This window comes from Gigantopelta aegis, chromosome 15, assembly GCF_016097555.1.
Source record: "Gigantopelta aegis isolate Gae_Host chromosome 15, Gae_host_genome, whole genome shotgun sequence".
NCBI lineage: Eukaryota > Metazoa > Mollusca > Gastropoda > Neomphalida > Peltospiridae > Gigantopelta > Gigantopelta aegis.
This window is the reverse complement of record NC_054713.1, coordinates 41,989,801-42,006,811: the sequence shown is the minus strand read 5'-3', so window position 1 is coordinate 42,006,811 and position 17,011 is coordinate 41,989,801. Positions and strand designations below refer to the sequence as shown.

Here is a 17,011-nt window from a genome sequence, read left to right as displayed (position 1 = left end):
TAAAACAAAAATATTTTACTTTTTTTACATGGCGACTGCTTTGCTGGTGGGAGAGACTGCTTCTCGTCGGCCTTGCGGTCCCGCCCTGGACATGCGCATATCCGAACCTCCACGGCCCTCCTCCCGAGAACCTGGTTATCTCTCTCCAATGTGAACACAATCTGGATTGGTCGGCGGTTCGGCCCGCCCACACACGAGCCCAAACACATGAACTGAAACAAGTTTGTCACCCACTCGGACCCCGCCTGTGGTGGCTCGTGGGGTAACAAGACGCTCTGCCGCCCAGTGTAACTGTCCTCGACATATTTAGCCAGTTTGTGTTCACAGCGGACTAAGTGGGTTGGAGCCGGGTGGTTTTCGTTGTGTTCTTTCGATGTGGCGTGATTCGGGCACCGTTTGACGACTTCCTGCACGTGTTCTGGTTTCATGAAGATCGGCATCGCGCGGATTATGCAGCCGGACGGCGGCATTCGTAAAGATTTGAAACGGACTGGGCATGTTGTCGCCATACGAACATACAACTTCTTTAGTAAATCAGAATACTGCAACAACAAAAATATAATAACAATAAAATAAAAAATTAAATGAAATTTTTTTAAATTGCTTCAAATGAAAATAATATTTTTTTGGTAATGACCAGAAAGAGATGTGGGGTGGGGAGAGGGAGCAAGTTGAGGGAGAGAGGAAGATGGACAGAGGGGAATTAGAAAGAAACAAAGACTGCAGTGTTTCTGCCAGTAAGAAATGTTTGGGTATGGCACTATGGAATTGAATGCAACTACAGTCAACAGAAGGTATGGTGGGCAACCACCAGAAAGAAAATGGGTTAAGTTTAGGGTTAGGGTTACGAAAATCATACAGTAATGATTAGAGCAATTAATTTTGTACAAAATTTTTTATCTGTCATAGAGAGAGAGACAAAGACAGACAGAGAAAGAGAAATTTGATAATGATTACGTACAGTCCATGTTGTAGACTTGGTTTCTTTTGATGGCGTTGCAAAGCTGATTTCAAACCCATAGTCACCTGGGTAGTTTGTGCTAAAATAACAAGATGAAATAAAAAGTTAAATAATTAAACCAGCACATTTCGTCATTTCATACAATGTAGTCATAAAATACTTAAAGGAAGGGACAATTAAGGCATTTGGCCTGGTATGCATATTCAATGATATATAATGTACATTATTGCTTAATATCAACACGTATAATCGTATAGTTAATTAATAAAACGGTTAAATGTGACGGCTATTATATATAACGGTCGCAGCCATTTTGTACCATCTCAGTGAGTACGCCCTCTGGCAAGCTGGTGGTTACGTAATACTTAACGCGTCACGTCAGGAATGAGCCTTAGAACTAGAGAAACACAATCTACCTGGTTTTTGCGGGATGATAAATAGTCATACATTGCAGTGTTCTGTAATAATACACATCCCAGTAAGCCAGCAGTAAGTATATCCAGCACTATATATATTATTTTTCAATACAAAATAAAATACCATTGTCAAAGTGGCTACACAACAAGTCGAAATAATTAACAATGTTTTGTCCATGCATTAACCTACGTACTGAAATGATACACGGAGTGTTTTCTTAGTTAATTGGTCTATGTTGTTAGTTGCTTCTACCTGTGATTCTTGATTGGCAGGTGTGTATTTGATTGGTAACCAGACTAGCCAATTAATTGATGCTGTCTAGACACAAAAATACATACCGGTATTGTGGAATATTACCTGTCGCCCCTAAAATGGTAATGGACATAGTTTATTACTGTAAATAGTTCTGTAAAACTATTGAAAGTAGACTTTTCTATCTAAAACCACAGAACTGACCAATTACGTAGTCCCAAAGAAAAGAAAATTATCACTTGGGTATCGTGTGTTGTCGTTTTAGCTCCAATGTAGCATATCAATAGCTTTACCACTGGGCTACGTCCCGCTCCCAATGTCAGTGCTTCATCCATGATTCGTGATCACAGCAATGAAAACCAGGAGACAATATTTAAAAATCTTATGTAACTGAAAGTCTATTCATGTGATTTTTACCTAGCAACTGACAGTTCAGTCACATGAATTATATTTGCATTTAACCATATCAATTACTTCAAAGTTGTATTGAAATTTGTTATCTTTTAATGTTTGAAATTCTCAATTTCAGAAAATGTAATGGTTCGCCATGAAACTAGGAGTTTGAGTGATTTTAATGCTGCATAACTGACACACAAATTGAATAATGGTATGCGTTAAAAATTACAACTCGGGGGGGGGGGGGGGGGGGGGGGGGAGAGAGAGAGGAAGGAGGAGACGACGTAACCTTGTGGAGGAGCAAATGTCAATCTCTCTCCGCTAAGAATTTTTTTATTTGTGCTATTTTCAACTACTTATGTGACACTTTGATTTCAAGTATTTAGCTACCATTTACATTGATAACACACCCACAAATTGTAACACTTTGATCAAAGTTATTCTTCGTATTATTATTAGATTGGAGAATACATTACCTGTCCTCAACAAGTGCACCTCCCCCCACACGCAAGGGGTCTGGTCCAAACATCCCAACAGCCAATGGGATGGCCTAAAATTCTTCTACTGTATACTATAACTTCCAGACCACTTGCGTTGGAGGGAGGTGCACTTGTTGAGAACAGGTAATGTTGAAAAGAAAAAACTGTTATTCTAATGGTGAAGACTAGATTAACACTTGATGAACTATAGAACATTCAGATTGTTAACACTTACTTGGATGGAACTGTTGGCTGTGACGACTGAAGGTTTGTGTGCGGTGAATACGGTGGTGGTGATGTGATACCCTGCAACAAGCAAGTGAAAACACATCAATAAAACAATCACATACAACAAGAAGTCAGTGCAATTAAATGTCTCGCCTACCATCAACATTTTAGGTGCACTGCGACAATTCTTACACTTGGAAACAAAAAAACAAAACAAAATCTAGGACATGAAATGTTCAATTAATGAATGTTTTTATAACAAATTGTTAGCTGAATTTACACAGATTATGAGAACAACAAAGTAAAGATGAAAAAAAATTAAAAATAAATAAACTACCAATTGTTTTACCTAAATTTCCAAGACACAATAAAAAAATTAAATGCTTTTTCCACGACATTCCAGGCCTGCATTTTAAAATAACAAAATTCAAGGGCATTCCAGAATTTTCGTGATGTGCAAGAACTGTGTGTGATAAATAGGTGCAACTCTACATGTATAAACTGAATTTCACTGACCTAGGGCTTACAATTTGTGACAAACTGATGTAAACGCAAAACTTTAATGCAAAACTTGACACTGTCGCTGTTGCTGTTGGAAAAGTAATATGCCTATATCTCGTCTTTTTACTTTGTAAAGGTAAGACAATAAAATGCACTTACTAATATCCACCCTCTTCCCCGTCTTGGACTCATCCACCGGGGAATCTCAAACAGGCCTCTGAAAATTGCGATCGCGTGAATCTAATTTTGCCTACCTATCCCCCCCCCCCCCCCCCCCCACACACACACACACACACACACACAAAATTTGGATAACCATTTACAGGTTACGCAAAAAGGAAATGGGTTGCCTGGATTTATTTCTGCTTAACCGATAAATAGGTCAGACAGATTTTTAATTCTCAGAGGCCTGTCAGAGGAAGTGCCCAAGACAGTCCTGCTTGAACCTTCAGTGGATGTAAGAACAAGTCTAACACTAAAATATACTAACAAATTAACAAAACATCCCAGAGAAAATATTAACAACATTTAGATGATTATACAATGTAAGTAATAAGACCGTTACTGTAATAAAGTTAAAGTTTGCTTTGTTAATGACACCACAAGAACACACTGATTTATGAATCATCGGCTATTGGATGTCGAACACTTAGTCATTTTGACTTATAGGCTTAGACAGGAAACCCAGTACATTTTTCCATTAGTAGCAAGGGATCTTTTATATGAACCATTCCACAGACAGGATAGTACATATCACAGCATTTTATGTACCAGTCACGGTGCACTAGCTGGAGCGAGTTACTGTAATAAAATACACAAATTAATAAATTGTGTTCTAGTGGTGTCATTAAACAAAAACATTTAACTTTTAACTAGAAACACTAAACAATCTAGTAGTAGTGAAGCACGTGACTGACCGTGTCGTAGGGGCTGGATGCGGAGCTGCCGATGATGTGATTCTGTGAATCTGGGCTCATGCCAGACGCAGACGTCGTCTGGGCAACGATCGGATTCAACTGAAAAAAACAACAACAAACAAACCATTACTGAAAACATCTATACAGGGAACATTTTGTTTGCTATTGTGTCACGATTTGCTAAACACGTTTTCAGATATCAAGACACAATTCTAAAATATTAAATAGTAGTTGCTAATCAATTTTTAACTAATTAACAACTGCTGCTAATCAATATTCCAAAAATGAAATATTCCCGGCAATATATACGGATGTAAAGATGAAAGTAATCACACCAACACTATAAAAGCAAAGAGTGTAAACAAACGTCTCAACCTTTGTGTCGGGTAGTCAACCATGTTACTAGTAGTCAATCTGACACTACTGACATTCAATACCACACTACAGGTTTTATTTTATACAGACATTACGACTTTAAGTCTGATGTAAGAGTATAATCCCAAGGATTTCCTTACTTATTTCTCTCAGTATATGTACAGGCCTTCTAGACTATGGTAGTCCCACTCGCACGGCTAATGATATTCTATGTTAGGCTAGTAAATAAATATCATTGCCATTCCCGATGGCTAGTGAATTTCAGGGTGTGTTTTTTTTTCAAATGTGGAATTTAAGTTTATTTAGAAAATGTGAATATCCTGCCCCTTCCTCCCCTCAAATCTAAGGGTTTCTAAGCTCTGTCTCCTTCTTTAGATGACATATCCTATTAGCAAAATTGTATTTACCTAAAGTAGGGCTTGTGAATTATTAATCATGGTTAGTAAATTTTAAAAATCATTGATCCCATGGCTAGTGGAATTTTAGAACAATTCTAGAAGCCGTGTGTATAGCTAACATGTTCAGTCTTCAAGGGACTGTCCCGAGGTGGCAGCCATTATAAGATTAGGACGTTTATACACACACTGATATTCTAAATAGGCAAATATATTTAATCAATAACTGTAGTCGCGAAAAAGGCTCTGTTAGTCAGAAACATCTTACAATGTAAACAAACTAAGGATAGTCCCTTTAATACTTCTATCTTACTTTATTATCAATATGGTTAAAAGTATCTTGATACATATCAGTGATACATCCCACTAGAACGGTACATATCTGTGATATGTCCCACTAAAACGCCAAGTGGGACGTAACACTTCGTGACATCATCGACTGGTGCACTACTACATTACTGGAAAGTTAACTAAACGAATTGAGTGATATAAATTAAGATTAAACGGATAATAAATAGGAGATTAAACTCTCTATTATTTCGTATCATGTTTATGTCCCTTGTGAAATAAATATCAGTCACACGCTAAAGGTCATGGCAATTAAAAATTATTTCACATGGGACATAAACATGATACAAAATGGAAGCTTGTTTAATAATATCCTATAAACATGTGTGCGAATACAAAATTCTAGTCTGTTTTAAAGGGACTCTCTCCAGTTTTGTCAATAACAGGCTTTTTAACTAGTAAAATTACATTTGTTGAGAATATCAATGTTGATATATATATATATATATATATATATATATATATATATATAGTGAGTTTTAGTCATCCTTATGTTTATATTAACTAGCCATTTTATTTTATTTCCTAATACATGTACATATACATTGGGATACTACAAACACTGAAATAACTAGAAAGACATTACTTGTATATCAGATCCATTTTAACACAAACAAGTTATTATGCTTTATAAAAAAACCCAAACAAAACAACAACAACAATCAATGAATCTTCTGTCATTCAACATCCACATTAGTGAATTACAGCCCCTCTGTAATGTTTACCCAAATTGTGTATGAATTGACACACAATTATAGAAAACATTATGGTTATGACAATAAGCATAGTACAATGAACGTAGTGTTATGATTGTTCCATGGCAAAGGGCCAAGGTTTACTACCATTTAAAAAAAAAAAAAAAAGTCAAAATAAAACACAAACATCATACAAGCTAAGCACCAATTCATTGAACTAAATAAAAAATATTTCTGTCCAGGTTTAACACTATTTAAAAAAAGCCTAAAACCCACACACACACACACACACACACCCCCCCCCACAAAAAAACCCTCAACAACTAAAAACACAAAAGTCATACAAGCTAAACATTGTAATTCATAAAACTAATTTTAAAATAATTCCTTCCAGATTTAAACACTATTTAATTAAAAAGAAGAAAAAAGAAAGAAAATGAAAACAAAAGTTTACAAGCTAAACTAAAAATATTTGTCTGAACAGCTTAAATTCATTCCTATTTGCTACTACCTACAGAGTCCAACAAATTCAAATAAAATTCATCCATGGTGTTTACAAAATAATAATTTCTCTTCCCTCAACTGGCCTCGAACTCGAATCACTGCAACGTATACAGGTATTACCAATAGTGGATTACTGAATTGATTTCCATCTCTGTGTCTCGTTAGCCGCCCAGACAACCGATACATACAGATTATTCATCTAATTAAATCCACTTTGAACATATCACTTTGAACAATGAGTTTCCATAGCAACAGGATCAGGTGCCTCTTACTGATGCCAGACTTAAGTAGAGGTTTTTCACAAATTAACAAATCCAAAATAGTTGCTAGGTTATTGATTTAATAACAAATTGTTTAACCAGTAACAGATTTTTTCTGAAGAATTAAATTTTTATCTTTAAACAAAATATATTTAGAAAAAAAAGTAGCAAATTAATTTTTGTTGTTTAATTATGCCATTTTAATGGATGCTTAATTACATTTGTCAGTTTAAAAAAACAAAAAACAAAAACACGCTGCTGGCTGTAAAATCGTTTTAGTTTTTGAATATATTTGCATTTCACATATTGCTTAACAATTAGGAAAACTACATCTTGTTTTAACTGATAGTACATATGTAGTCTATTTTTGTGCACAATGCACACATGCAATAACCAAACAAAAGCAACATAAACTAGAAACAGTATATTTATACCACAACTGTTAACTAAGCATAACATTTTATTTGGCCATTTTAGTATGAATAACTTTCCAATTATGATTTATTTGTGTTTTTTTGTAAATATAAATGGATATGTATTAACTTGTCAAATTAATCAAACACATTATCATGCATAACAATTACATGAATGTATGTAATTAATGTGGGACCACCTGGGGTAATAAATTATATATCTAAAGGTCCTGTTATTCCCAACTAGTCATGGAGAAGTATTTAAGAGTGAGTTACCATCAAACAATGAAATAAACAAATAAATAAAAAAAATTATATATCTAAAGGTCCTGTTATTCCCAACTAGTCATGGAGAAGTATTTAAGAGTGAGTTACCATCAAACAATCAAATAAACAAATAAATAAAAAAAAAAATATAAAAAAAATATAAAAATTAAGCAATAAAATAAATAATAAAACAAAACAATATAAATATTTATATAAAAACAGTACAGTGCAATTCTTCTTTAGCAAACCAAATATCTCCAATTCTATAACTTCTTTCAACATTGGTTTTAACTGTTTAATATGTATTTTCAGATTTCAGATGTACAATGTACATTATACAGATTATGATATATTTAGAACAAGAAAAAGAAAAAAAGAAAAAAAGTACTATAAATTATCTGCAGCTTTACATATGTACACATTATAACACTAATTTAACTAAAGTAAACATCATACACCTATTTATTAAAAAAAACCCCACAATTCCTTTCATACTTTATTCCAATTTTTATGAGAGAAAAAAAGTACACAAAATTACATGATATCCACTGACATAATTTATAAATCCTATGCACCCGAGTTTACCCATTTTAAATAAAACAAACACAGCATAAGTTTAAAAATCTTAACACAAAATATAAAAAAATTCTAATCCACACTTAATAAAAACATTGACATACAATAAAAGCATTATTACACATTATCAAAACACCATTAAAGTGTAATTTATTTTATTTTTTAAATGTTAAAACACTCTCTCCATGCCACCGAACGCAGACGCAGTTTTGCCAAACCAATATGCCTGAACTTGTCACCACAACACCCCCAGATTGGCCGTCGACCGACTTACCCGGTACGTCGTGAACCCAGTCCTCTCCACTTTTATCATGGTGGACACACAACGGTATTCAGTCAAAAATCCACAATTTTAGGAAAAACTCCACCAACTAGACATATATTCCATGAATGGTAAAAACTAAAACACCAGCAAGGATTGTTGGGGGAAATCGAATAACAGATGTGTTGTTGCCAACAAGCCTAGTCATGTCGATGGCAAGGTTTTAGATTCAAACATGCCCAGACTTGTCTGCAACATGTGACGGTGTACTAGTGTGTATAAGTACATAGGCAAAAAAAGATTTATTTATGATAATCAGTATGACCTCACAGTGTATACCAGAATGCAACAGCAGACCAGTCAATATCAGCTCTGCCCCAGTGAATGCAGACTGTTTATAGTGCTGGCGTCACTATGGCGACAGCTAATGCTGGGCCAATACGTGGTGCTATTTTTAGCCGTATGTCAGAGTTAACCTATCACAGGTGGATTCCGTTTCCTCTACTCCTGGAATGAAGCCTTTACAATCAATAGCGTATCGACAATAGGTACTGGGCTGCAACAAGGAAGATATCAGAACTGTACTTAATTAGGGGCTAATTATAAGCTACTGGCCACACTTGATAGTGACAATTAGGTGAAGAGGTGATAATTTATCTGCAGTGGAGATCACAAGGGGCTAAACAATGCTACCGACATGAGTAACAGTCAATTTCTCTTCCTGCTTGGACACGTGTACAGGCCTTGCAGGGGCTGAATTGATTTTGTAAAACCTCTTTATTCATTAGCTAAATACACAGAGAGCAATAAAGTAGCAAATATAATAAAACTGATGAAGTACATTCAGTGACGGTCAGTTACCCGGAAGGGTTAATCTCTTTATGAGAATGGATGGACAGATAGTTATGGGGCAGTTATTTAAGATGTTTATATCAACAGATAGATGGATAGTTGAATGGATTAAGATGTTTATATGAATGCACACCATGACCTAAAAACCCCACTAAGGACAGGCTTGCTGACAGTATAATTTGAGGGTATGTAATAAAAAGAAAACAGATTTAAATGCCCCTACTAGGCGATTATAGGCCTGAAATCTTTTGAAATTGAACGCTACATTTATATACTTTGTTTGGGGCGGGTCGGGACGTAGTCCAGTGGTAAAGCACTCGCTTGATGCGTAGTCAGTTTAGGATCAATCCCCGTCAGTGGCCCCATTGGGCTATTTCTCGTTCCAGCCAGTGTTCCATGACTGGTGAAACTAAGGCTGTGATATGTAAGGATCATGCACCTAATTACTGTTATTTAACAAGGATTTATTCCTTACAAATTGCTAATTTTACCTGTAATAACTATCTGGGTTTTTTTTATACACACATGGAAACTGACACTAGCCCCAACATATTTATATCAATTCCATTATTTAAAGTTTGGAATGTGCTATCCTGTCTGTGGGATGGTGCATATAAAAGATCCCTTGCTGCTAATTGAAGAGAGTAGCTCATGAAGTGGCGACAGCAGGTTTCCTCTCTCTATATCTGTGTGGTCCTTAACCATGTCTGATGCCATATAACCGTAAATAAAATGTGTTGAAAATGTGTCATTAAATAAAACATTTCATTCCTTTTTATACTTTTGAAATTTTTTAAACCAGTTCTCTTACTATAATTTTCAGCAAAATTATTTAAAAAAATATATCCATTAATTTTCAACATTTTAGGGTGTGCATCATTACCCTTCATACTCTGTGGGGAAACCCTGAAGAATGATCAATTGCTCCACTAATTTAGGTATGTAGTGCTGTTAAATCAAGTAGTAACCATATTGAAGCCATATAAATTCAGATGCTAAGGGGAGCTAAACATTACTCTACATGATGCTCCGGAATTGGTTACTGGCGAAGTCAGAGGCTAAGTCCGGGGTGGGCGTGCCTGAACCTTCATTGGATATGGGAACGTTGATAGAGTTCCCCGTTCCCATGCATGAACTACGGAGAGTGATGAGCGACACTGATAGCTTTATGGCCCACACTGGAATCAAATTTTGTTTTAGCCAATTTTAAGATACATAGAGCATTTCCTTGAACATTATTCAAAATTGATTAATTTAAAGAATATTTTATTAGTCTAACACTCAATGTTGTGCACCCACTTAACATAAAAATAAGCAATTGGCTAATTTGGAAATGGACAGGGTGAGCTCTGTACATAGCTCCCCTTGAACAGCAAGGTCTGTAAATGAATGAATGGATGAATGGATGGATGGATGGATGGATGGACGGACGAACGATCAAGGGGCAGTTATCTTCAAGGTTAAGGAGAGTGAGATTTAGTTGTTAGTCAGTCGAGTGCTCGCTTGAAGTGTTTGCGTCGCTGGATTGAACCACCGCGGTGGATTCATTTAACTGACTGAATTTTATTCTCATTCCAACCAGTGCACCACAACTGGTCAAAGGCTGTGGTATGTGCTTTCCTATCTGTGGGGAAAGTGCATATAAAAGATTCCTTTCTGCATTAGGAAAAATGTAGCAGGTTTCCTCTGATGGCTGTGTTAGAATTACCAAATGTTTGACTTCCAATAGCCAATGATTAATAAATTGATGTGCTCTAGTGGTTTTGTTAAACAGGGCTTCTAGAATTTTTACAAAATCCACTAGTCATGGGATCAGTGATTAATTGTTTTTTTACTAGCCACGATTAAAAATTCACTAGCCCTACTTTAATACAATTTTACTAACAGTAATAATCAGATGTTACATTAAGAGGGGGATAAGAGATTAAAAACAGTAAGATTTGGGGTTTGGGGTGGGGGCAGGATATTCATATTTACCAGACTTAAATGCAGCATTAACTACTTTATTTTTTTCACTAACCGTCGGGCATGGCAATAGTAGTTATTTACTAGTCCAACACTGAATATCACTAGCCATTGGAGTGGGGATACCATAATCTAGAAGCCCTATAAACAAAACAAACTTTTTAACTTTATCTTATTTTAAAGACCAATTATCTGTTCTGTTTTGATGGCTAAATGGATGGATGGATGGATGGACGGACGGACACAAATGAATGGATGGAATGACGAACAGATGAATCGCTAAGGGCAGTAATCTTGAATGTTAGTAACCCAAATATGCTAACTCAATCAATTCCACCAATTCTTGTTGACTGCATAAACACGTTTTCCAATTACCTTTTTAAAATGGATTTCTATAATCAAATATTTAACACAACTTTAAAAATACTATCAACCGACTATCGAAATCCATATGATGTAGAACCTCTGTATTTGAACGATTTATCTGTTATTACAAATTCAAACACAAACCAAAAACCAGACCAAAAATAAAATAAAAATAATAATAATACATTTATATATATATATTAATAAATAATAAAAAAAAGAAGTAAAAGAGAATAAATAAAATGATGCAAATCGATGACAAAATATATTCAACATAAAGATATTCAAATATAGATACAATTGAACTACATGAAGTAATGCAATGAATAGTGTGAAATTTATAATCCACACCAGATATAAATATGGCATGTGCAAGATTAAATAGGTCAAGATGGTATAAAAATATGCAGGACTACAGATTTCATGAAAACTATTGTTTCTTGTAACTAGTGACCAGCCTCGGTAGCGTCGTGGTTAGGCCATTTGTCTACAGGCTGGTAGGTACTGGGTTCAGATCCCAGTCATGGCATGGGATTTTTAACCCAGATACCGACTCCAAACCCTGAGTGAGTGCTCCGCAAGGCTCAATGGGTAGGTGTAAACCACTTGCACCGACCAGTGTTCCATAACTGGTTCAAAAAAGGCCATGGTTTGTGCTATCCTGCCTGTGGGAAGCGCAAATAAAAGATCCCTTGCTGCTAATCGGAAAGAGAAGCCCATGTAGTGGCGACAGCGGGTTTCCGCTCAATATCTATGTAGTCCTTAACCATATGTCCAATGCCATATAACCGTAAATAAAATGTGTTGAGTGCGTCGTTAAAATTTCTCTTTTTTTTACAACTAGTGTTAAAATGAACTAAAAATGCATTTTCCATTATCAAAGAAGTTTGTTTTGTTTAACCACACCACTAGAGCACATTGGTTTATTAATCATTGGATATGGGCATCTTAGCTCAGAACAGGGGAGATAATAAAGCAGGTGGCGCGTCATTCGTCAGGGTCCAACAAACTCAGACAATAGCTGTATTTTTTCATTGCTTTGTCATTCTTTGTTATACCACGATCATAACGAACCAAAAGCCTATCGGCTCTGTACATGACGTTCCTATACAGCACGGTTCTGCACAGAACGGTCTATAGTATACGCTGCAGTGAACGGTTACCATTCGACATTTGTCTACACGTGTACTGAGATATGGGGAGGGGAGGAAGGGGGAGAAGTCAGTAAAGTCAGTAATAATAAAGAAAATATACGTATATTGTGGATAATAGTATTAAAAAATATATATAGTGATGACGGCTCTGTACAGGACGTCCGTACACAGGGCGGTCTAGTATTTTATATACTTAGATATGGTGGAAAACACATTAACAGTAAAGGGAATAAATATATATTTTGTATATAAAGAAAATATATGTATATTTTGGATAATACTCGAATTTTTATATATATATATATATATATATAACGTGTGCGTGTGTGAGTATTAAAAAAATATATAGTGATGACAGCTCTGTAGAGGACGTTCCTACACAGCACGGTCTATAGTATACGCTGCAGTGAACGGTTACCAGTTGACGTTTGTCTACACGTGTACTGAGATATGAGGGGGGAAGTCAGTAATAATAAAGAAAATATATGTATAGTGTGGATAATAATCAATAAAATATATATGTGGATATGTATCGTCAACATCCCTAACTGCGTTATGCTTCAAATTCCGTTCACTTTGTTTTTTCGTGCACGGTTCGCGCAATCAACATCCGATTTGTTGTCATCGGCATGTCGTTCATTTATGAGGTTTTTCTTCACAGTTCAGGAACCTTTTTATAAACAATAAAGTTGAGAGAAGTAAGTATCTACCGTATATCTTCGCCTATAAGTCGAATTTTTTTCACCCAAAAATTATTTTATAACTTGGGGGGTCGACTTATAAGAGGGTAAAAAAATTTCACCAAAAAATATTACTGTTTTGGGGATTATTTTACAAGTTTTATTGTTGAAGTATGCCATGTATTTATACTCAAATATGTTAATTTGACACATTTATTTTTTATAACCTTTTTTTTTTTGGCATTAGAACGATTTTGGTTATGTGAAAAGGCGTACGATCTCACTCACATGCCAAGACAACAGTCCACTTAGTTAAATTAACAGTCATAACTAATAGTAAAAATGTAAACAATACTAACTACCTGTTGCCTGAGTTTATTTTGAAATCTGGTCACTGGCATTAATGGTTGTTCAAACAATGTTTTGGCGGTGATTAACTTCATGAATATTACTAAGCTTTCCCTTAAAATAGACTGATCTCTGCAGTTCACTTATCTAGAGCAATAGGGACACACATCATTTGGTACAAAAACCAGTGTACTTTCCAGAGTTATCCTCCTTACATGTATTAATATGGCGGCAAAACGTGATACTTTCAGTTTTATCGTAGTGATCTGTTGTCAGTGTTTATAAATAAAGTTGTTGTCTGTGCACAAAACCATCTGTACAGTACTATACAGTAACAGTCAAACAGCTTTTACTCTCTTCTAAGGGAATATTTCGTTTTGATGCTATGTAATAATGATAGTTTGATTGGAATAGTCTGATCATATTGCGATGTACAAAACGTGAAAACCGAAGTTTGTAAAATAATTTTCTTTTGTTCAAATATTATTGTTCTCATGTGCTGAAAATAAGAAATATTTCAATATTTATAAGTAGTTTTTCATGGGTCGACTTATAAACGGGTCAATAAAAAAATACGTTTTCAGGGCTTGAAATTAGGGACTCGACTTATAGCCGAGATCGACTTACAGGCGAAGATATACGGTAAATACAAAACTTTACAAACCCCTAAAACCATTAATTTTACTAAGTCGTTTTTTGTTTATTCCTTAAAATTACCGATATCGGATCCACATGATCCACATGACTCGTAGAAATTGACTTAAAATGAGAAAGATGAACTAACTTTCGGTGTGTGTCACATGACCTCACATGTGCCAGATCAACAAGGCCAAATTTTTTAATTTTTATGATTTTTAGGACCTCTGTTGTTAGAATTTGTTTTCAATTATTATATTCATCTGAAAAAGGTATGCTACATTTTTGTGCCTCTATTGTAGTGAATAGTATTCATAATACATTCATAACAGTTGTAAATAATTTTGAGTATATAAATTTTGTTAATTTAGAATCAATTCATTAAAAAAAGTTATATTTTACAAACTATGCGCAGGTATGGACGTAATGCCTATCAGTATTGACATCAAGTGTGAGTGATGTGTGTTGATAAAACGCGGACCGGACCAGAATGCTTGACAAATTGAATTTTTCCTTTAAAAAAAATTGAATAAATTAAGTGTTCGGCAACTGTGCATAATTAAGAAACATATATTTTTTTTCATGTAGTTGTCTTAAAAATGTAAAATGATGAACTGCACATGCCATTACGATACTTTTTGCAAACGCATGAGCCTGAACAGAGTTAGAAACGTCGCACTTTTTCCTGTAGGGTGTTTCACTTTTGTTTACTATAATATATTTGTTTTACATCCAAATTGTTGATTGTTTTACATTAAATGATTAAAATCTATTTTGTTTCACGTATCGTAGATGAAAAATGTTGAATAATATTTCCGTAAATATCGTATTCGTGTTTTTGTTGTTAGGTGAACGCAGTTTGGGACGTCGATGTTATAACGTGTGCGTGTGTAGTATTAAAACATATACATACATACATACATACATACATATACATACATATACATACATATACATATACATATACATATACATATACATATACATATACATAGTGATGACGGCTCTATACAGGACGTTCCTACACAGGGCGGTCTAGTATATTATATACTTAGATATGGTGGAAAAGACATTAACAGTAAAGGTAATAAATATATATTTTGTATAATACTCAATGTGTTCGTGTTGACACTGTATAAAAACGTGTGCATGGGTACACTTTGCCGCATAAAAACTCAACTTTGCCACCCAAATGGTTTTTTTATGTACTTTTCCCAATTAGATAGACATTGAGAAAAATGCAACAAAACACATTTTGATATTTAAAATATTACTTTACTGTTAAAACAAACCGATACGTAATTTCACTCAGTTGGTCGCTTATAACCTGAAGCCAGTCAGAGACAAACCAGGTTTCTGGGACCATGTCGATCGTCGCGCCATCTAGAATAGAGTTATCTCCACCTGTTTCAGCTAAGATGCTCATTGGATGTCAAACATTTGGTAATTTTCACAGTCTTAAGTGAGGAAATCCGCTATATTGTTCCATTAGTAGCAAGTGGTCTTTTATATGCACTATCCCAGACAGGATAACACATACCACAGCCTTTGATATACCAGTAGTGGTGCACTGACTGGAATGAGAAATAACTCAATGGGCCCACTAACAGGGATCGATCTCAGACTACCTGCACACACGAAGCGAGCATTTTACCACTGGGCTACGTCCTAGCACCTACTCCTGATGATGAAATATAATCGACCATTACCATGATTACATGATAATAGTTTCTGATGATCTCCGATAATCACAGGTTACAGAACCAAAAAATACATTTTAGGAAAAGAGAATATATACCATAAAATTTGAAATCCAGAGGTCTGAGTATGAACAAATCAAGCATAATACAAGTTTTATTAAAGTTGTTTTTATTTGTTGACCATCTTCAGAATTAAAATAAAATCAACCCCTACAACTGCCCACAGCTATCGGCAATGCTGTGGAGTTGTTAACTCTCCACGGCACCTTTTTGATGTGGGACTATATTCAGGGTTTTTTGGTTCAATGACATGTTTTTTTTGCCTTGAACATTTTCTTAATTACAGGGGTTGAAAAATAAAATAATTTATTAAATCTATGAACACAATCTTCTTTTCAAAATGAAGTACATGTAATACTAAATAAACTCCAAGCTACAGAATAATTTATATATGAAGGCTCAGCCTTTATAGACTTTTTCTAAATAACATGAAAATTGAATATAGACTCAGCTGCTATAGGGTTTTTGGATGGAGGTGAGACGAATCAATATTTAATTTCAATCTGGTTATGGTTTAACATGGTTACTATACGTAAGTTATGCAAGCTTCAGAATACATTCTCAAATGGTTAAAGTTCAGAATACATCTGATTAAACAAACAAACATATATGTTAATCAACTGGGATATTAATTAAATAAAAGGTGTTGAGTGCGTCATTCCTAGTACTTAATTTATTCATACTGCTGTTCTTACTGTATTGATATTTATATATTAATACAGTAAGAACAGCAGTATGAATAAATTAAGTACTAGGAAGGAAATGTTTTATTTAATGATGCATTCAACTCATTTTATTTACGGTTATATGGCATCGGACATATGGTTAAGGACCAATCAGATATTGAGAGAGGAAACCTACTGTCGCACTTCATGGGCTACTCTTTTCGATTAGCAGCACGCAATCTTTTATATCAACCATCCCACAGAGAGAATAGTACATACCACAGCCTTTGTTACAGTTGTGGAGCACTGGCTGGAATGAGAAATAACCCAATAGGTCCA

The 17,011-nt window shown here is 34.9% G+C and overlaps 1 protein-coding gene across 2 annotated transcripts in view; it reads right to left on the bottom strand.

The window, feature by feature from the left end:
* Positions 1-17,011, bottom strand: part of LOC121389876 (tumor protein 63-like) — a 43,447-nt gene that overhangs the window by 18,319 nt on the left and 8,117 nt on the right. Inside the window, exons 1-5 of one of the 2 annotated variants that reach the window (XM_041521536.1) lie at positions 8,259-8,731; positions 4,152-4,250; positions 2,741-2,811; positions 962-1,040; positions 20-542 (exon numbers count right to left, since the gene is read on the bottom strand). In XM_041521536.1, coding sequence (XP_041377470.1) covers positions 20-542; positions 962-1,040; positions 2,741-2,811; positions 4,152-4,250; positions 8,259-8,297 — 811 coding nt within the window. In that variant the 5' untranslated portion in view covers positions 8,298-8,731. Of the gene's footprint in view, positions 1-19; positions 543-961; positions 1,041-2,740; positions 2,812-4,151; positions 4,251-8,258; positions 8,732-17,011 lie in introns of those variants that run through there. The other variant, XM_041521535.1, reaches the window with a different exon arrangement.